The 22,118-nt window shown below is 39.5% G+C and overlaps 1 protein-coding gene across 1 annotated transcript; it reads left to right on the forward strand.

Annotated features, from left to right (window-relative positions):
• Positions 1-3,240: 3,240 nt before the first annotated feature.
• On the forward strand, positions 3,241-19,755 carry pcmtd1 (protein-L-isoaspartate (D-aspartate) O-methyltransferase domain containing 1). The gene is made up of 6 exons (XM_017723291.1): positions 3,241-3,385; positions 9,613-10,099; positions 14,625-14,727; positions 14,851-15,022; positions 15,583-15,706; positions 16,134-19,755. The coding sequence occupies exons 2-6, from the start codon at positions 9,793-9,795 to the stop codon at positions 16,505-16,507; spliced, it is 1,080 nt and encodes a 359-aa protein (XP_017578780.1). The 5' UTR covers positions 3,241-3,385; positions 9,613-9,792; the 3' UTR covers positions 16,508-19,755.
• Positions 19,756-22,118: the final 2,363 nt, after the last annotated feature.

Consider the following 22,118-nt stretch of genomic DNA (forward strand, 5'->3'; position numbering starts at 1 on the left):
GTATTAGAAAAGAAGATTGTATACTCTCTGTCCACTGTTAGAAAAACTTCACTTGGATTTTCTGCACACTGGCTACTTTATGAGCTCCATCTACCTTATATATCCATTAAATAGGTATACATGTACACTTACAGACTGTAGCCCATACGGGGTCAGTTTCCACTGTTGACCAGATATTATTTGGGAGGTGAAATCTCCTTAACACAACTTCCAAAAACGTCTGGCCATGACCACTGATGAAGGGCTGGAGGATAACTGATATAAACATGCTTCTACAGATGGGCTGCAGTCTCTAACTATACCACAGCAAGGTGGACGAGGTAGGGGTTTCTATCATTTATTACATTAAATTGTATAACCCCTGTATACTGTTCATAGTCTACGTGTTTTTTCTGGATTTTATTGACCTGTTCTTTTACTCTGTAGTTTTGCCCTAATCTACCTTGACCGTTATAATATTCTAAGTATATAATTGTATTTCTGGCTTCCTGTGAGCAGCAAAGAGCAAATTCTACCAACAATTTAAACAAATCAGGTGCACAAGAAGTATGTGTTATCTGTTTCTTTAAACAATCATTCCGAATCATGAACAAACAATAAACTAAATATTCCTTTCAATTGTTCTACATTTTAGTATCAGCACCCAGAATTCATATTCTGAAAGTAGGTGAGTGGATGTTTTTCTTTTTTATTTCATCCACATTGGAGAGAGTTTCATGTTGAAATACTACCACAATAACTTCCAAATTATTATTTTCTGTAAAAGTGCCTAATGGAAGCGAACAGTAAAGATCCTGCTACCATGACAGTATTTGACATAACAAATTTTATAGATCTAGAGCAGCTGCTTTGATGCAGGTTTCATTGTTTTATATTATGGAGAAAGTTTAGGGGATTTAGAGGTTCTACAGAGGATGTCAGGCCAGGAAACTTTAACAAAGAACTGAGACTAATACTCAAAAATGCCAGTCCTGCTAATAATGAAGTCCTGCAGGAAGTGAGGGTGTTATGCAAACAAGATCCTGCTAACGGAATCCCCACAGACTTTTGTTCATTGTTAACCATGCTGGCATTTTTGGTTGAACAATTCCATTAATGTGCTCAGCTGATGAATTATGTACTGAAACCATGAACAAAGTACTGTACTACAATAGATACTGCACGCATCTTAAGGGGACCCGAGGACAGGAGGAATATATACGAACTGACCCTTGGGTGACTGCTGCTGTAACCGGAGAAGGTGCCGCTGAAGCTTTCCTGGAGTCTGGGCCAACATGACTTAACCATGAAGGAAGACTTCATTTATGGGAAAGGTTTTGCTTGGCAGATTCAAGGAATTCAACAAGATAACTGCTTTTAAAGGTATTGGGATGCATGAAACATGACACAATCTGACAGGATGGTATTGCAGTCTGGCTGCTTTACTGTTGCCATGACATGTTGACATGTTAACAAGAATTAATGTTTGTAAGGTAGAAAGAAAAGTAGCCCAAACTGAAATATTCCTTTACTGCACCTTAGTAATTGCACTTAAATACATGAAACTGAGTAACTAGTAGTGCTTACCCTGATGAAAAAAAAACAGCACAGATCAACATAAATTCTATGACCAACGTGCCAGCATCCAAAACTGACCATTTTTTGGTTTTGCTGCTGAGAGGTTATGCTGGCCTATGCAGTTGTTTTTCTTTTCCTGACAGGATGTGAGAACAAGATAGTACTCTGTGCTGCCTCCTTTACATGTAACGTGAGTCTCCATAGGGCATATCCTGATAGTGATACTTGTTTATCATTCAAAAACATGGCAATTCCTAACTCATTTCAACTGGAGCCTGGCATTCACATGAAACAGACAGTAATGAAATCAACAGCTGAACATCAGTAGGGAAAGGATGGTGTCATTGATCTATGATAGTGATCTGTCTCTCTTTATTTCTGCTCTTATTAGTTGAAATACAGGCTCCTTTTAGCACCCTACAAAAGTGGGACAGCAGGAGGGGGTTGTCATTATCATCTTTTCATTTTGGCTGAAACCATAGACTGCCATCAGACAAATGTATACGCATCTGAACTGATAACCCAGCCACACCCATTTTTAAGTCTAGTTACACAAAAGCTTGTGTTCAACCCTATCCAGCACATGCTCTGGCATAACCTGAATGAATGCCAGGGCAGAGGAGTGCATGGATGTAAACAAGAGAGATTGCTACATTTGCCCTCTTCATTTTCTGACTGAGTGACCCTGACAACTGGCTTGGTCTACTTGCATGAGGCCAGGTCTACATAAAGGTGCTGAGAAGTGGAAAACAGAGACATGCAAGACCTATCATGTGCCATGAAGTGCTGTGAAAGGCCACACATTTTTCTGAGAAACATACAATAATAGGCATGTGTCATTCCATGAAAATGTTGCATTTCATTCCACACTATTTGATGCAATCTTTAAGGACCAAAAATCTGATAATATTATTAAGAATACCGGATTTTACATGCCCATATAGACAGCCATTAAAGTTGAATCTAAAATACAAAAAAATAAACGTTTAATTAACACCAGATTAACATCATATTAACACAAAACATTATTTCAATATTAAAATAATTGTAAGAAAAATATGTTTGCTAGGTCATTGAGATTTGCATTCTGCCTCGTCACACCAACGTATTTAGCTAGTAATAAGTAACGTGAGGCCACATTAAATTTCACTGTGAAGAGGAAGTGACATCATTAAGCCTTCAAGTTGAAAAAAGTGTTTATTCGACACAGGTTTATTGTTTTCTGTCTCTTTATGGTGAGTCAAGCACAACGTCCACCCAAGCAAACAAAACAGACAGAGAAAACTGGACTTTATGAAATATTTGCAATAGTCACACAGAAGTCATTTAATGTACTGCTAAACAAACTGATATTACAAGGTTTGACCTCAGTAACGGGGAGAGTGGTAGTTTTGAATGAAATAATCCATCTAGTCACATTCTCCTCCGTTCGGTTAAAAAAAGACACTTAAGTGAAACTTTCGAAGACAAGTGGCACTGATATCCATTCTCATGTGTTCCTGAGGGCGGACCTTTTGAAAGTTATAAAACTGCAAACTGCTCTAATTACTGTCCCTAATATTATTAGTAAAAAGCTGAGACAGCCAGAGTTTTTTCTAGTTAAAATGCTGAGTGCTATCCCAGTAGACCCGCGAAAACGCAGCCTTGTAGGCCGGTTTGTTAAGGACCACGTGATGTGTGTTTACATCCTCTCAGCTGTTTCTGCTGGAGAAAAACACAACGCTGGTCGCAGAGACCCGCTTAAAGTAGCCACGGGGCTTTTCTAACTGACAATTCTATCACCTTTCAGTCTTGAAAACAGCGACTGGCGTTTATTAATGGGAAAAAGGTCAGTGAACATGCCTATTTGATGCCAACATCTGTTTCTCTTTCAACTTGCTGCTTCGTCCAGCTTTATCGAGTGGGTTCTGTTGTTTGTAGCTAGCTAGCTGGTTAGCTTACGGTAGCTAGCTGGTTAGCTGCTTACTTAGACACCTATTGTCTGAAAGAAGCTTTTAGCGTTTTAGGTGTTTGGGATATTTGACACGGCTGGAGGTTTTGTTCAGCCAGGCGACACATAATAAACATATTTGACTGACGTTTTTCTGAGATCACTGATTTCTAATTCGGCGCTCTAGCCTTCCTAGCCAGTTGTTTTGTGAAAGTACGTCTGCTTGATTGCTCAAGTAATGGAGAAGTAACGTTACCCGACTAACGTTAGCTGGCTAACTCAGGCGATAAAGTTAGCTAGCTAGCTAGGATAGCCGAACAAGCTAAAATGAACATTAAGGTAGATGTTAACCGACGCTAAATGAAACAACCGAGGCTACATTACTGAAATAACACAATGAGTATTACATAATAGATCTAAACTAGATGCGAAATGTGCTGTTAAACATTTAGCTGTCGAGCGAAATAGATGCCCGCAGTCGCACTGTGTGCCATGTTTTTGTTGTTGACGTTGCTCACAACGACTGCATTTGTGTCTGCGGTAACAAAGTGTAAACTTGCAAAAGCACTAATGTCAGATATGTGTTATAAGAATCAGCAGGCCGTTTTAAATGTTTAGGTATCCTCAGAAAAGACTGAGAATAACATTTATCCAGCCACCTAATGCGCATTTATTGTTATTGTTGGGACTCTTTGGATTACAGGTAGCTAATATCAAGACAGTTATTATGACGGGAAGACGTCTCATGAAGGATAAAGAAAAACCGTTTGGTGTGCTGGGTGCCCTCTATATACAAACTGAGATGGAAACGATGTAGCTAGTTAGCTCATTTAGGTACTGCTTCTCAGTCTTCAGCGCAGTGCGGATGTGGTGGGGGTTCCGCAGCTTGAAAACTGTTGTAAGACTGCGAGGACTCTCGAGGTAGATCTCATAGCAGTGCGGATGGGTCCGATGTGGCCTGCTTTAATGCCTACGTAATAGTATTGAGATCCTTTAGGCGAGTGCCCATTAGCCCCAAGGAAAAAGGAGTCCGTTATAAATTTTGAGTAAGATTTGTCGTTACTAAGTTCATTATAATATCCAGAATAATGAATTTCTGGTTATTAGAAATTATATAACTTTCTGAGTATGATATGCTAAGATTGTGATCTCTGATTATGCCTATGCCTCTGACATCAATAAGCTGTATAATTTGTATTAATTTCACTTACTGCAGCATTTGTATTTTCTCAGCAACAGACTGTGAAGTTTAACTAAGGGCTAGCACCTATTTTCATTGCAGCTGTAAATTAATTTTGTTTCTCATTTTAAATCAGACGACTATGAAAACAAACCTGTTTTACAAGATCTGCTTTGCAAATTCTGGGATGAAGCTTGCACTTCAGGAAAGGCTGAGTGCTGTCTGACACATGTCTACTGTAAGATTGAGGCATATGTTGTTGATGTGTATGTGGTTTCAGTTCGCATGTTATTGCAGACGTACCCCTACTCAGCTATGGAACCTGTTACACTGGCCATTGAGTTCAGAGAACTGCCTCAGTGACCTCTCACCCAGAGTAACCTAAAACCACACTCAAGGAGAAGTGTTTTATGGCAATGAAATAATGACTCCAGTAGATTAGTAAATTTAGCTGTCAAAAACAGCTAGAGTAAATAAATATATAAAGGCGTCAAGTCAAAAAACTATTATTGTCCTCTGTGAATTTACACAAGATGATCAGTAAAACATTGATCCTTTATAAATGAACTGCAGTGAAGCGGAAGAAATCTAATTTAAAAATGACTTAAAAAGCACAAATTTATCAAAATGATACATAAGTACATGATATTGAGTAAATGTAACTAGTTACTACCTTCTTCTGGCCTGATGCAGCTGATGCACCATACTGGGTTTGTTTTTCTAAGTGAACACAGGACAGCATATTTTCTACCATTGATTTAATAAGTACAGTCCACTGTATGGATATTTAGGAAAAGATTTACCCTAAATGGACATGATTAAGACTAGGGCTGGGCAGTTTTTATGACCGCATCATTTAATTCAGTTAGTATTTTAACTACGCCCAATAATTGCTGGGTTAGGATCCAGCTCCCCCCTCGACCCAGAAGGATGAGCGGTTTAGAAAGTGTGTGTGTGTGTGTGTGTGTGTGTGTGTGTGTATACGTATATGTATATGTGTGTGTATTTTAATGTGTAAAATGTCAAAAATCAAGATTTACATTTATTTAAATATTCTTAATTACATAATTATTATAAAAGTATATATAATACTACACTTTTCAATGTAACAGCACATTTGTATTTCATTTTGACTTTTGACAATATAAAAGAAAGAAACAAACAATAATTTGCTTGGCACAGCAACAAGGCTGCTCTACAGATGCACCCCCCAGTCAGCTGCAGATTTGTTTTTTCCAAACAAATGGAAATTGTAAAATCTGTAGAAAGTTACTCCAAACCAAATGTGTCAGACTGTTTTTATTCTTGCTGTGTTTTCATCTCTGCTTTCTAGAGTTGAGTCAGAAATCTTAAATGCTGAAATAGAAGGATAAAAATTAAGATTTTAAAAGTTTTTTTGCAGTGTTTCTCAACTAGAATTAAGAATAGAAAAAAAAGGATTGTCAACATCCTAAATTGTAATTGACTAAATGTGTATTATGAAAACTGGATGCCCTTTGTTTCTGCAGTGAATCTCACAATCGTTTAGTAAACTGAGTAGCTAGATGTGGAGATAAACATTCCCTTCATATGTCATTTTTATTCAGCATGATAAGTTTGACTCCATTAGATTAACATTTATTTGCCAGGTTGAACTAAAACCTTAAAAAAAAGACAGTGGGACTTGCAGCATTTGTTGTGACTGTTAAAGAGTTTACAAATGGCACAGGATTGTGTGTTCTAATTGTATAGTAACTAATAGCTGTTGACAGGACGTTTCCGTTTCCCGTTCCTTTTGGTCCTTGAATAAGAACTACGGCACTGTGCAGAAGTCTTAGACACTACTTTAACTGTTTATCTTGGCTTCTTTACAGTTACAAGTTGTTTAAATACATTCGGAAGAATGCGGCTTAAGTTCTTGACTTCTTGTTGCACCCCTGCCCTTGTATGGATTTGTTAAATTACTTCAGGAGCACACCTGACGTAATGTAATGAAGTCCTTATTAGCCAAACTATAAATACTGGACTTCGTTGAGGAGAGGCTTAAAAACAAAACGCACATATCAACACATACTGGTGTTTATTTAATTTTTTATTCTATTGTTACTTTTAGTGTTACTTTTACTGTTACTATACCCTGCTACGTAGTAATCCTTGTCTCTGATGCAGCCTCTCCTAAATCAAAGACATCCTATGAAAGTTACAGTGACTGGTCACAATTAACCCCACAGACAATGTAGGAAAAATGGGCAGGACAGACAGAGAGACTGTATGAGCAAGGTTGTTCTGGTAAAGCATTAGTGGTGTGTGACAATGGTGTGATTATGCAACCAGCACCCTAATCATATTAATGATGGATCAACTGCTTTAGGTGCTCAGCTTTATGTCCAGTAGGTCTCACAAAGACCTGCAATATAACAATAAATGTGAATAGTTGGTCTTCTAGTTCCACAACCCCTGCTGCCAAGAATAACACAGAACATTCATGTGTGAAGGTTAGAGATGAATCATGTTTTACATCTTTTTGTTGTATAGCTTGGCTTGCACCAGTGGTTCTCCATGCCTTTCGTGAGAACCCTCACAGTGCTCTCTGCTCTGACACACCTGACTCAGTCCATTAAGGCTTGCTAATTTATCTGATGAGTTGAAGCATGTGTGCCAAAGCATGGAGACTAAAAAAAAGCAGTGTGAGGTCTCCAGGATCTGATCTATTTAAGCATGTTCAACTTAGATATGATTCCTGACAAAATTTAGCTTACAAAACCTATCAAATGCAGTTACAGTTACATTCTTGTATAATAGCATTTACCCTTTACGGTCTATGAACAGGCACACAATAACTAGATCATAAAAAAACTAAAGATTGATGATATGGTGAGTATAAATGAATGCTTTCTACATTTAGTGCCTTTATAATCACCTCTTTAATGAGCCTGTGAGACCTTGCTTCTCTGGCATTATTTTCTTTCTCCTCTTGCTGATGCTGTCTCAGTGTTAAGAGGATGGAAAAAGTGTACCACCCGGACAAAGTATGGTTGAGAGGCTTCACATCATTTACCTTTTCGCAATTCTGTAAGTGTTTAATAATAGGGAGTTTTTCCTTGCCACTGTCACCACTGGCTTGCTCATGGGGGCTTGGACCCGGATTTTCTCTTTTCTTTTTTTTTCTGTCATACTGATTGTTCTGTAAAGCTGCTTTGTGACAACACTTGTAAAAAGCGCTATATAAATAAACTTTGCTTGCTTGCTGGTGCACTAAATTTGGCAAGTAGCAATAGTCAAAGAATTATTTTCCAACATGAGGTAAGATCTGCCTAGAAAACAATGGAGATGTATATCCAGATGGGACTAAAATGATCAGACCGCTAACAACAATCCAGAAAGAAAGTTGCAGCGTAGGATCTGTAAAACAGGGAATTATCCCATGACTCCATGCGCATAATGTTTTTTGATGAACAGCCAGTCATGTGAAACATAAGTAAATAAGGAGTAAAAATATTACACAAATATGTTGAAGGTAAAGTATTTTCTATAATTTGTATATAGTAAAAAGTAGCACTGTTACTGCTATACTGCTAATCATTTATATCACTCTTTATATTTTCATCTATGACTGTAATCCAAAATCTACTTGCATTTTAGGGCACTATTGAGTATGTTGGCCATTTTTCTCTTAGTGTTTGAAGTATAAAATGGAATACCACAGTGATTTCAAGAGCACTACAATCTCTCACAGTGCACAACTTGTGAAGCTGTTTATGACCAAACATCCCAAAGTTTACCTGCCTGTAGGTTAGGCCTGCAGTGTAAGTTGCCTCACCGTTATGAGACAAAGAAAGTCCAGGGTTAGATCGAACTTAGCTTAAAGTTAACTGATTAAACAAGAAATTCAGCTTCATGAGCTGGTCTACACAGTCATTTGTAATGTTTTAAGAATTCGCCATGCTTTCCTTTGAGGGCTCCAGTCAACAGGGCAACAGTGGCTTTAGAAACTATACGACATAAAGTGGCACATGTGTAGCTGTTTATTAATGCACTGGTTCTATTTCACAGTTCTGGTTACTAGTATGTGAGGGTTAGAGAGAGTTTAAAATTGTATGTAACTTTTGCAGGCTCTTGTTTGTTCAATTTATTTTGCTAAAGTAAAAGTGAAGCATTGCCTGTGCTGTATTTACTGTAGAAAGTACTGGCTGGAGACAGAGGGATGCCCTACAGGGTCATGGTCAAGTCTAGTAGAAAACCTTGGGAAAAAAAAGGCTTGACCTATTTTCTCGTTACTGCAGAAATCCCAAAGGGTAGCATTTCAGGCAAAAGCGATCAGAAAGTAGGACAAAGATTGCTGTGACACCCTCCATGCTGGTGGGAGTTTAGAAAAGAAATCTAGTTTTTAAAAAATACGTTCAAAACACCCTGGAAGCACAATGCATTATCCACCACAGGCCTATAGCTTAGATCATATTAAATTAAGGGGGTCATTGCAGAGTGAGGGTCTGCTTCAGCCAAGAATCTAACATAAAAACAGGCTGCAGCTGTTTTATGTCAGATTTAATAGGTATTTTTGTATCTCTCTGCAGTACATTAGTTGCGTGCCCACAAGCCTCTAGTTTGATTTAATCCTATTTGGGATTTGCCAAAAAGAGTGAGGTCACATTGTTTGTACATGGGACATTTGCCAGTGTTAAGTGAACGCCTGAACTGCTGTTTTTAAATAAACACATACTTTTTTGAGGTAGTTTGTGATTATATGTTCAGAAGCTGGATGGTGCACAGCTAAACATTTTATTTAACAGGTGGCGTACTGGTGGTTATAACCTTCAGCTCAGCTGAAGAAGCATTCATACTTTAGAACACACACACACACACACAGTTCTCTAGTCTGTTAATGCATAGCAGCTATTGTGGAGTATTTATTTTGGATATGAGATGATCTAAACCTGTGTGCTGTTTTTTTTTCATCTTTCTGCAGACATGTGATGATGATCTGAGGTGATTGGAAAGCCTGAATCATCCTGTCTTTCATCTGCCCAAAGAAAGAACCCTTTCCTCTTCAATGTGAAGAAGAGTTGGGCCTGTGGAAGTGTTTCACCTCCTCTTGTTCTACTTTTTTCTTTTTTTCTCTCTCTTTTCTCTTGGAGAGGAGGGGACCATGGGTGGAGCAGTGAGTGCAGGGGAGGACAATGATGATTTGATTGACAACCTGAAGGAGGCTCAGTATATTCGTACAGACAAGGTCGAACAAGCTTTTAGGGCTATAGACCGTGGTGATTACTATTTAGAGGGCTACAGGGACAATGCCTACAAAGACTTAGCATGGAAGCATGGCAATATTCACCTCTCAGCCCCATGCATCTATTCAGAGGTAATGGAAGCATTGAACCTCCAGCAAGGACTGTCTTTTCTCAATCTGGGCAGTGGCACGGGATACTTAAGCACAATGGTGGGCCTGATCATTGGTGAGAATGTTGAACCCTTTTTTTTTGTTGTTTTAAGTAAAAGTAAATTGTTTTGAAATAGTTTTTTTTTTGTTGTAACACACTGAGCAAACCCAGTCAGTCAATTTCCAATTCTGTTGTACAACCCCAATTCCAATGAAGCTGGGACGTGGCATAAATATTAATAAAAATAGAATATGATGATTTGCAAATCCTTTTCAACCTATAATCAATTGAATACACTACAAAGACAAAATATTTAATGTTCAAACGGATAAACTTTATTATTTTTTGCAAATATTCACTCATTTTGAATTTGATGCCTGCAACACATTTCAAAGAAGTTGGGACAGGGGCATGTTTACCACCTTTTCTTTTAACAACACTCAATAAGCGTTTGGAAACTGAGGACACTAAATGCTGAAGCTTTGTAGATGGAATTCTTTTCCATTCTTGCTTCATGTACAACTTCAGTTGCTCAACAGTCCGGGGTCTCCATTGATGTATTTTGCGCTTTATAATGTGCCACACATTTTCAATGGGAGACAGGTCTGGACTGCAGGCAGGCCAGTCTAGTACCCGCACTCATTTACTATGAAGCCATGCTGTTGTAACATGTGCAGAATGTGGCTTGGCATTGTCTTGCTGAAATAAGCAGAGATGTCCCTGAAAAAGACATTGCTTGGATGGCAGTATATGTTGCTCCAAAACCTGTATGTACCTTTCAGCATTAATGGTGTCTTCACAGATGTGCAAGTTACCCATGCCATGGGCACCAACACACCCCCCATAACATCAGAGATGCTGGCTTTTGAACTTTGCGCTGATAAAAATCCACACAGTCCTTTTCCTCATTGGCCCGGAGGACACGACATCCATGATTTCCAAAAACAATTTGAAATGTGGACTCGTCAGACCACAGGACACTTCCACTTTGCGTCAGTCCATCTCAGATGAGCTCGGGCCCAGTGAAGCCAGCTGTGTTTCTGGGTGTTGTTGATATATGGCTTTCGCTTTGCATGGCAGAGTTTTAACTTGCACTTATAGATGGAGCGACGAACTGTGTTCACTGACAGTGGTTTTCTGAAGTGTTTCTGAGCCCATGTGGTAACAGCAGTGCCGTCTGAGGGATCGAAGGTCACGGGCATTCAATGTTGGTTTTCTGCCTTGCCGCTTACTTGCAGCGATTTCTCCAGATTCTCTAAATCTTTTGATGATATTATGGAGTGTAGATGAAATCCCTAAATTCCTTGCAATTGCATGTTGAGAAACGTTGTTCTTAAACTGTTGGACTATTTGCTCACGCAGTTGTTCACAAAGTGGTGAACCTCGCCCCATCCTTGCTTGTGAACGACTGAGCCTTTCAGGGATGCTCCCTTTATACCCAGTCATGACACTCACCTGTTTTCTTAACCTGTTCACCTGTGGAATGTTCCAAACGTGTTTTTTGAGCATTCCTCAACTTTCCCAGTCTTTTGTTGCCCCCGTCCCAACTTCTTTGGAACGTGTTGCAGGCATCAAATTCAAAATGAGCGAATATTTGCAAAAAACAATAAAATGTATCCGTTTGAACATTTAAATATTTTGTCTTTGTAGTGTGTTCAATTGAATATAGGTTGAAAAGGATTCGCAAATCATCGTATTCTGTTTTTATTTATGTTTTACACAACGTCCCAACTTTGGTTGGGTGGGCAATATGATGTTAGACATTGTTTTACCAATACAGTTATTAAATTACACCACAATATATTCTTCTGAGTGGATCATGAAAATCATGAGTAATTACGTTGCAGTGACATGTTTCATTACAAAAAGAGCGTAATTATTCCTGTTTATTTGGTTTAGTGCATTACAGTATGTAAAATACTGAATAAAAATCCTTGTGATCATAGTATGTTTTAAATGTGACACTACAGTTTCTTTTTAGCAGGTTCCAATCTATCAAACCTTGGAAAAATTAAGTATCCTATTACTTATTGTGCATCATGAAAGTACATTTCTGTGATATCACCCACCCCTAGTAATAGGTTGATTTTTAGCATGACACTAACCTTTGCAAGACATGAAAAATAAGTTCTCACTCAGAACAGAACTGGTAGTTAGCGCTGTCCTCCAAACACATTCAGCTGTCCAGAGACATTGTGTTGGTGGCAGTTTCAAAAGATGAGGTGGCTGACTTCGCTTGACTTAGAGGAAACTTGTGTTTGCCTTCAACCACTTTGCGCTGGTAGTAAGTGTGGATGGTGGGTAGAATTGAGCAGAACAGCTGAATTGGGGTATCCCCACCCAAATGACTTCCCTTGGGCTTTTATGGGGCATAGAACTGCACCCTGTTTTAGGTTCAGTATGATCTTGTGCAACCATAGATGTAAACAAATCATGTCCATCCATCCATCCATTAACTTCCGCTTTTCCGGGGTTCGGGGAATGAGGCCCAGACCTCTCTTTCCCCAACCACTTCCACTAGCTCTCCAGGGGGGATTCCAAGGCGCTCCCAGGCCAGCTGGGCAATATAATCACGCCAGCGTGTCCTGGGTCTTCCCTGGGGTCTCCTCCCAAGTGGACCTGCCTGTGACACCTCCCGAGGGAGGCATCCAGGAGGCATCCTAACCAGATGCCCGAACCACCTCAGCTGACTCCTCTCGACATGGAGAAGCAGCAGCTCTACTCAGAGTCCCTCCTGGATGACCGAACTTCTCACCCTATCTCTAAGGGAGAGTCCAGACACCCTACGGAGCTTATCCCCAACCCAGCGAGAGCTCTACAATCTTTTCCACCTGAGAACCATGGTCTCGGATTTGGAGGTACTGATTCTCATTCCGGCCGCTTCACACTCGGCTGCAAACCAATCCAGGGAAAGCTGAAGTTCACGACCTGATGTCCCCAATAGGACCACATCATCCGCAAACAGCAGCGATGTGACCTTGAGGTCACCAAACCGGACACCCTCCATCCCCTGGACTGCGCCTAGAAATTTTATCCATAAAAATTATGAATAGAATCGGTGACAAAGGGCAGCCCTGTCGGAGTCCAACTCTCACTGGGAACGAGTCTGACTTACTGTCGGCCATGCGAACCAAATTCCTGCTTTGTTTGTACAGGGCCTGGATGGCTCGTAGCAAAGAGCCATGTACCCCGTACTCCCGAAGCACCTCCCACAGGATACCCCGGGGAACACAGTCGAATGCCTTCTCCAAATCCACAAAACACGTGTGGATTGGTTGGGCAAACTCCCATGCACCCTCCAGAATCCTGGAGAGGGTGAAGAGTTGGTCCAGTGTTCCCAGACTCTGCCTCCTCACTGGAGAACGTGTCAGTGGGATTGAGAAGGTCCTCAAAGTATTCCTTCCGCCGCCCCTTCAGTCGAAGTCAGCAGCACACCACTTCCACTGTATACAGTGCTAGTGGCACACTGCTTCCCCCTTCTGAATCATCTGATGGTTTGCCAGAATCTTTTCAGAGCCAACTTGGTCACTTTCCAAGACCTCACCAAACTCCTCCCACACCTGGGTTTTTGCCTTGGCGACGACTGAAGCCGCAGATTGCTTGGCCCGTCAATACCTGCCAGCTGCGTCTGGTGTCCCACAGGCCAACCATGCCCAGTAGGACTCCTTCTTCAGCTTGACGGCATCTCTCACCTGGGGTGTCCACCACCGGGTTCGAGGATTACCGCCCCGACAGGCACCAACTACCATGTGGCCACAGCTACAGTCAGCCGCTTCAACAGTGGAGGAGCAGAACATGGCCCATTCTGAGTCAATGTCCCTCACCTCCCCCGATATCTGGTCAAAGTTCTGACGGAGGTGTGAGTTGAAGTTCAATCTGACAGGTTCTTCTGCCAGACGTTCCTAGCAAACCCTCACTATACGTTTGGGTTTGCCTGGTCTGACCGGCATCTTCCCCCACCACCTGATCCAACTCACCACCAGGTGGTGATCAGTTGACAGGTCAGCTCCTCTCTTTACCCGAGTGTCCAAAACACATGGCTGCAAGTCCGATGACATGACTACAAAGTCAATCATTGAACTGCGGCCTAGGGTGTCCTGGCGCCATGTGCACTTATGGACATCCTTGTGTTCAAACATGGTGTTCGTGATGGACAAACTGTGGTTTGCACAGATCAGAGAGGCCATTCCTCCCAATCACACCCCTCCAGGTCTCACTGTCAGTAGGACAATAGAGTCTCCAGGAGGAGCACTTTCAAGCAAGGCTAGGTACTCTGAACTGCTGTTTGGTGCATAAGCACAGACAACAGTCAGGACCCGTTCCCCAACTTGAAGGCGTAGGGAAGCTACCCTCTCGTCCACCGGAGAAAACCCCAACATACAGGCACCGAGTCGAGGGGCTATGAGAGCCCACACCTGCCTGACGGAAACTGGAGAATTTTTTTTTTTTTGAAGAAAAATGTTAGCAATCACAGTTACATCTGTTAATACAGCAAATTTTCCTTATTACTTTTATTTACCACTATTATGAGTTCTGGTGCTAATCATCTATAAATATAAGATACTTATTAATGGACTGAAGAGTATCATTTTTTTTCTAGGTCCTTTTGGAGTAAATCATGGTGTAGAGCTCCACAAGGATGTGGTGGACTATGCAAAAGACAGACTTGAGGAGTTCATAAGAAACAGTGACAGCTTTGACAAGTAAGCAGAAAATCTTAAATGTTGCAGAAGGCCTCATGTGCCATTATATGTGTACTTACATGCAGTCATGTCAAATGACAATGTAAATAATGTGTTACTTTGGATATTTATGATCTATTTCAGGTTTGAGTTCTGCGAACCCAGTTTTGTAGTGGGGAACTGTCTGGAGATCTCGTCAGACAGCCATCAATATGATCGCATATACTGTGGAGCAGGAGTTCAGAAAGACCATGAGAACTATATGAAGGTCATGCTGAAAGTTGGCGGAATTCTTGTCATGCCAATCGAGGATCAAGTAAATTAATACTTTGTGTTGTTTTTTCATTTCTTCTTGATCACTCATGGATGGATGCTGTTAAAACGTAATAGAAATAGTAAAAAAAAGACATGACTTTTAGTTTAAACAGTGTTTACTTTGCGGAGACAGATGTGCATATAATTGTACAGAGTCCTGCTGTGGTGCCTGTTGCCATGGGTCATTAAAAACTCAACTAGTGTTAAACCCACTCTTTTTTCTTTTGCCATGTTACGTATCAGCCAATCGAGTGTCTGTCCTGGCACATGGAGCATAAGGACGCTTCATACTAATCAGTGGAAGGTGTATGCAAAACTTCACCCCATCACATGAAGCCTATTGTGTTGGGAATTGGTCTCACTGAGTGAAGTTTTAGCTATTGTGTAATAAATTGGCAAAACTGTCAAATCTGTCTATTATAACTTATTTCTCAATTAAGACATTTTTATATCTGGATATTAATGTTTAATGGAAATTGATATTTATGGATGCACATTTCTTTTCTGTTTTTGTGCCATTTATTTATATATTATTAAATGCTGTTTGCTTTGCTGTTGCAGTTGACTCAGATAACCAGAACCGGTCAGAGCTCGTGGGAGAGTAAGAACATCTTGGCGGTTTCTTTTGCACCTCTCGTACAGCAGAGCAGAAATGACGGCAGCAAGCCTGATGCCGTGGTGCTGCGTAAGTCGCTGCTATATCTTGTGCGCACACGCACTATTAGCATGTTACCTCTGAATCTGCTACTGACAGATTTCTGTGAGCAAGCTAGCAGTGATCCTGAACTGTCGACAAAAATCTTCTCATCTACATACATGTAAGAAAATGTAAACCTAGGATGTAATCAAGTATAAGCTAACTTGTAAGCCATTATTCTAAAAATATTCAACCAGCACTCAGCACTGTAGGTCTACCTCAGTAGGTAGGTCTACATTAGTGACCCACAAGTATTGTCATGCTAGGGACGACATGGACAAACCTCAAGACTGGCTGAAATAGCACAATGGATTAATCTACAAGAGAGGATTTTAGTTGATATCCAGGTCCGTTGCTTGTGATAGTGTTCGTTATTTTTATTTTGTCTAAATATATTTTTCTGTGTGTTGCAAAGCTCCGTTTTCTGTGAGGACTCTACAGGACATCGCCCGCATCTATATTCGCCGCACGGTGCGCAACCTGGTCAACGAGGAAGCACTGTCCAAAGGCCCAGTGCAGAGAGTGCCTCAGAAACGTAAACGCCGGCGATGCCGCCCTCCCCGCATAAACACATACGTCTTTGTGGGGAACCAGCTGATTCCAGAGCCCATGGAGAGCGAGGAAGATGAGCGGATTGAGAAGGAAAGTAAAGAGGAAGAGCAGGACAAAGACACTGTGGAGCCGTTGAAGCCAGAGGAGCCTCAGGTTAACTTGCTGAGAGACAAAATTCTAAACCTGCCTCTGCCAGAGCCGCTGAAGGTGTATCTGTTGTATTACCGTGAGAAATAGTCAAACGACCAGGCATTCTGCCTATGGATGAGTGGATTTTCATGGTGGTTCTCTTTTAGGGCAATTTTGTTCGTCCTGTTAATTTCTTTGATTGTAGCATAATTTGATTTTTTTCAGGATGGTAAGTCTGAATCTGGAACCTGTATGGTTTATTATATACTGTTCTAATGATTCATAATCCTGTTACTGAATCTGATTTAGGAATCCTTTGAGCACTGAGGATCTGTGGGGGCTCTCCAGAACATTCAGAAGTTTCTAGTTCGCTATGTTTATACTCAGAGTTTGCTAAATTTGCTAAGATATTTTTTCGATATTGTACCAGAATCTTGATGGTTTTTTTCCCCCTATGATTCACAGGCTTATATTGCGCAGTCTTGTCATTGATCAAATGAGTCAGATTTGTAGTAGTCCATAGTTCATTTTCCTCATCACTACACATATGTAATTGGTTAGAGATGACTGTTGCCTTATGGGAATCTAAGCTTGTGTTTGTTTCTTCTTTTTGTGAGGCTTGTTAATCGGCCTGGACCTGTTTGGTGAAGCCCTGTTTTGTCTGAAAGCTCAAACTGGCTGTGAGGTCAGTGAAGAAGCTGGCTTTATGGATTTGCAAACTTTCTTAAGGGGAGTCCTCAAGTTGTTTTCAAACTTATAACATTTGTTGGGCTAATCTTAGAATAGGGTCTCAGTTTTAGCACATTTTTGGATTTCCATAATCTAGAACATTTGTGTTGTGCACTGGATCAGCTGTTGTAGAGTAAGGAAAACACAAAAATGTGCAGAGCTTGAAGATTGCCAGCCTCTTTCTTAGATTAAGTTTAGTCTTTGGCTTGTTATGGAGATTTATCTATGATGAGCTCCTTTTTAGTCCACCACACTTAATCTGTGTCGAAAAACATCCATTTTGCTTCATCTGAGCCTCTGGCTATGTGTTTAATAAGCTAGTTTTGCTGTAGCTTAATAGAATTCCTGTGTTAGGATTTTCTGAAAACACTGATGCTTGCTTGTGGCATAAAGTGGAAGGTCATGAGTGTCTGTGTAGTGTTTGACAGAGTGCAGTAAACACAGTCTTTTCCTTTGAACGTATTTAGAAAATATTATTGATGGTAGGTATGGAGTGTAACTGGGCACCATGTGAAACCAGATGGAGATCTTTGAGCTGAAGAATTTCTTTTAACGTGAAAACTGTATACTCCTAACTCATTTAGCACTTTCAGTTTGTAATTTCTTAATTCTTAAATTGAGGGTGTTCATGTTCTTTACCATTTCAGGAGCACGGAACAAAATCACATTCAGTATATCCTGTACTTATTGACAGATGGAGATACTAAGGAGTGTGTAGATAGATCACCACAGGCAGACCAAGCACTGCATCCACCTCTCCTTGCCTTCTGAGGAACATATTAATGTCTAAAAATTCTCATGGTTAACTTGTCAAAGTAAAGCATTGCCTGTTTTTCCTAAAAGCACAAATATATTACTGATTTGAACATGATGTGTATAGCTGTGGGGCCCCTGGCCCATAACCAATCTTTTACACAGGGATAAATCTTTTTCAGGGTATAGGACTATTACCTGCTGGTAAAATGTACAGAATTGTACAACTTGTGTCGGGTTTTAAACGTGCTGGAATTTGTAAAAGCTTGATCTACTAATATCCATAAGTGTTTGCTTCAGTTGTGTTCTTCGTTTGCTCCTCACCAGAAAGGCACCTAGTGTGGATACATATGCCGTTCATATAGAATATAATGTACATATAGGCAGAGGCTTTGTTAGGGTTTACAGTTTATCATACCTGTCAGTTTCTGGTTTTCATGAATACATTTTAGATGCATTATTATTTTGACATTGACTTGAAAAACCTGTTGATTGCACTAGATTGAGCAACTGTCAAAAATGCTAAAAATCATGTCATTAATGTAGGACACAGAAAAGAAAATCTGTCCCCAAAAACACAGCACTAACTGTTCAGGCCAGAATACTTTAAATGAATAGCCTGAACTTGAAATTTAGAGAAAACTCTTCATTTGATTTCATGCATTTTGTAAATCTGAAAGCAGAGTTTCTACTGGATCAACACTTTTCAGAAACCACTGTCTCAGCACTGTTCTTTCCCACTGAACCCCATTATAGAATGTATATTCTGGCTATAGAATGTATATTCTATATTCTAGACCTACTTGCCAAAAAATGCCTTTTCATGATGTCTGTTATATCAACTTCCTTAAATTGGATGCTTTTTATTGAAATGATCCTTTAAGTTTATGGAACTCAGCAAGCACATTTTCTTGGGCTTCTCACAAGGGGTTTATTTTTGGCTAAGGTTTGGTTGCAGAGTATTTGTAACCAGCTTTTTAGGATTTTACTGCAGTACTGCACACTTGTACTATCCCAGATTATTAGTTCTTGCATTCAGACTGTTGATGTTACTATCTTAAAGGAGTGGCTTGAAGTGCAGCCTTGACAGCCTTCACCATAGCCCACCTCATAACCAAGTTTCTCAGAGTGCACATTTAGGCAGCAGACTGTAATGTTCATTAAAAAAAGAGGTTTATGTCCATTTTTGTCTGGTTTTCCAAATAAAACTCTTATGCACTTATCTTGCCAACATTATCTGTTCTATTCAGTCTAGCACTTTAGAATCTATATGTTGCGGTATTTGTTTAGGAAGGCTGCACACTTTTGAAAAGAAATCAGATTTGTCCTGCTGCCTAAACGTAGCCACAGTTAGTAAAGCAGTGTTCCATGAAAAACCAATAGTTTAAATCCTAAAGAAATTTCATCCATTTCATAGGTAGCTGAGGCATGACCTGGTGGTTTTGAGGAAAAGAAGTAAAAGCTTTCCATAGGAAAAAGAGATCAGAATTTTTAAATTTTTTTTGCAGGAAACAATTCAAGAAAATATTTTAAATGGGTTTGTATACTTGTCTCTGTTGAGTTTACTTAGTTTCCCTCTACACATCTCTGAATTCACTTTACAGTCAGGCTAATTTATCATAGTGGCAGAATTCTGATTTTCTCTGATAACTTTACTATAGGAATCACAGATTATGGGTCTCAAGGTAAAAAAAACTCCTTTGCACTTTTTTTTTAATCTGGGGAGCTTCAACATTCCTGTCAGCATTTCAAATGGACATGCTCTCTCACAAACTCGTTAAGTCTGTGTGTGTGAATTTTGAGGTGCACCACTTTGTAATTTGATGCTCTGTTCACAAGCGTTTTTTTCATTAAACATATTCCCAGAACTCTGATGATTTTTCTATGCTTATTATGTAGCCTACATTCAATTCTTAAAACAATTGCAAACCAGTTAAAAATAAAAGGTTAATATTGTGGCAAAAATATTTGATCCTTTCAGAGCAAGCGCAGACCTGACCCTGTGCCCGAATGGACATCTGTCAAGTACATATAATGCTCACCAAATGTAATATTTATTTACTTGTTATAGTTCTATAATCTTAAATAAAGTAATATTACAATTACAAATGTAATACGTCTGACATGGCTTTAAAAAAGTGATTTTTCTCAAAGCAAAGCCATTAACAACAGGTAGACCATACGTTATAAAACCTTTATTTTAGTAAGTATACTATACATCTTTATTAAAACCAGCAGCGGTTGCCAAAAATAAAAGAATACTTTTTCAACCTCTATGTCATAGAATATTGGAGCTAATCCAGGGTCGCGTCGTCTTCCCTCATACAGAATAAATGCCATCAAGAAACGCTTTTTTTTTTTTTGCATAGTCTTTAACACACTTTAAACCAGGGCACTGACTGTGGAATTAGTCTCAAAGTGCTATAGCACTTCAAAAGGGTGAAATTTATTGCAAACCTAATTTCTGCTTTTGCAATCTCCTATATGCCCAAAACTAAGACAGCAACTTCATCATCTAACAGTTAAGTGGGTACTCCAACATATTCAGACATTTTAAATAATTCATTTATTTCAGGTACGTTACTGGACTAAACTGCACTTAAATGGAGAGTCTATTGAAAATGTGTTGTTTTCTGAGCACCTTATTAGACAAATGAATAGTAATCCACAGTAGTAAAATACAATCAGGGGGAAAATGATCAAAGTAAGGGTAAAAGAAAGAAAGCCACTAGTCTCATTCTATGCTACAGTTGGTCATACTGTTTTTTTAATCACGCATATACAATGAGAAGCCTGCCTGCTGAATGTAGTAAAACCAAAAACAAAGAAAAACACATCTGGGGTTGCACAGCTGCTGAGATTGAACATTTTGGGTCACGGTGCTACATACTTCCTTTGCTTGTTGTAAATTCCGCTTTCCGTCTTCTGATACTAGCATGCTTGAAATGACAGCATCATAATGAGATCTATTATTTACAGAGCATTACTATAAAATTTTCTTTTTGTACACTGGGTCACAATACTCTGCTTGTTCTGTATTAAGGTAATGGGCAAGAAAATTAAAGGGTAACAGCTGTAAGAATAAGACTGCACTCACTTTTACAGATCGCTGACAAAGCTTTAGAAGCAGCACATTAGAAGGATGGTACAGACATTTTTCTTGGGAAACAGTCCCAGATTTCCTCACAGTTCAAACCTGAAGCCTCAACAGCATACAGTAGTCATTTCTGTACTCGTACCTCATCAATATTAGCAAAATGAACAATACGCGAGTACATTTGTACATCATCCACATCATGGCTTTGCATTCTCTAATCTTGCCATTTCATTTTGGTACAAATATCCTCCATATTAAAAATGTTGAATTAAAAAGGCCAGGCATTTTACTGTCTGCCTCTTCTATTGGTAAGTTTAAAGGCAGACAAACTGAAGAAAATAACAAGATGGGACCAGAAATAAATGTAGTTTTAAAAAGGTAAGGCTTAATAACTCATCTCTCACTGAACTAGTTTACTTTCTGAGACCTAGTCTTATTAAGTAACTACATGTACAATTCACTAACTACAGTGCCCACCAGAAACCACCAGAGACCCATTGGTAAAAATGAGAAAAGTATCAGTTCAACTTTGAAAATATGAGAAAAATATAACTTTTTGTGAGCTAAAATCATTCAATGGAAGAACATGCATCAGTTCAATAAATTGATAAAAGTGACAAGCAGGCTAAACACTCATTCACTAAAATGTTCCTCACAGAATACATTAATAAAGAGGGACACACCTTTACAATTAGGGCAGTAATTAAGAAGTTTAAAACAAATGAAGCTGCGATGAATCCATCTCAAAGACAATGTGTATTTTGCCCCAATGACTGCATCCTGGTGTCACCAAGTCTTCACAACAATGATCAAACATCGCCTCTTTGCCAGTAAACTGTTTGGAAACTTGCTAGAAGAAAGCTCCTGCTGTCAAATCACAATTAAAAGTGGCTGGAGTTTGTAACACATTACTGAGACTTGTTTGTTAACTGAATTTAATGGTCAGATGAACCAAAAATGGAGCTTTTGGGCTTTGGACTAAGAACAGTCAAGTTCATGTAGAAAAGTCTCCACTGTGAAGTATGGTGGTGGATCTGTGATGATGATGATGATGATGATGATGAAGGGCTATTTTTTTCTCCAAAGGCTCTGTTAGAAAATATAGCACCATGGACTCAGACTTCAGATCCATAGCACTTG

Source organism: Pygocentrus nattereri, chromosome 3, assembly GCF_015220715.1.
Source record: "Pygocentrus nattereri isolate fPygNat1 chromosome 3, fPygNat1.pri, whole genome shotgun sequence".
Classification (NCBI taxonomy): Eukaryota; Metazoa; Chordata; class Actinopteri; order Characiformes; family Serrasalmidae; genus Pygocentrus; species Pygocentrus nattereri.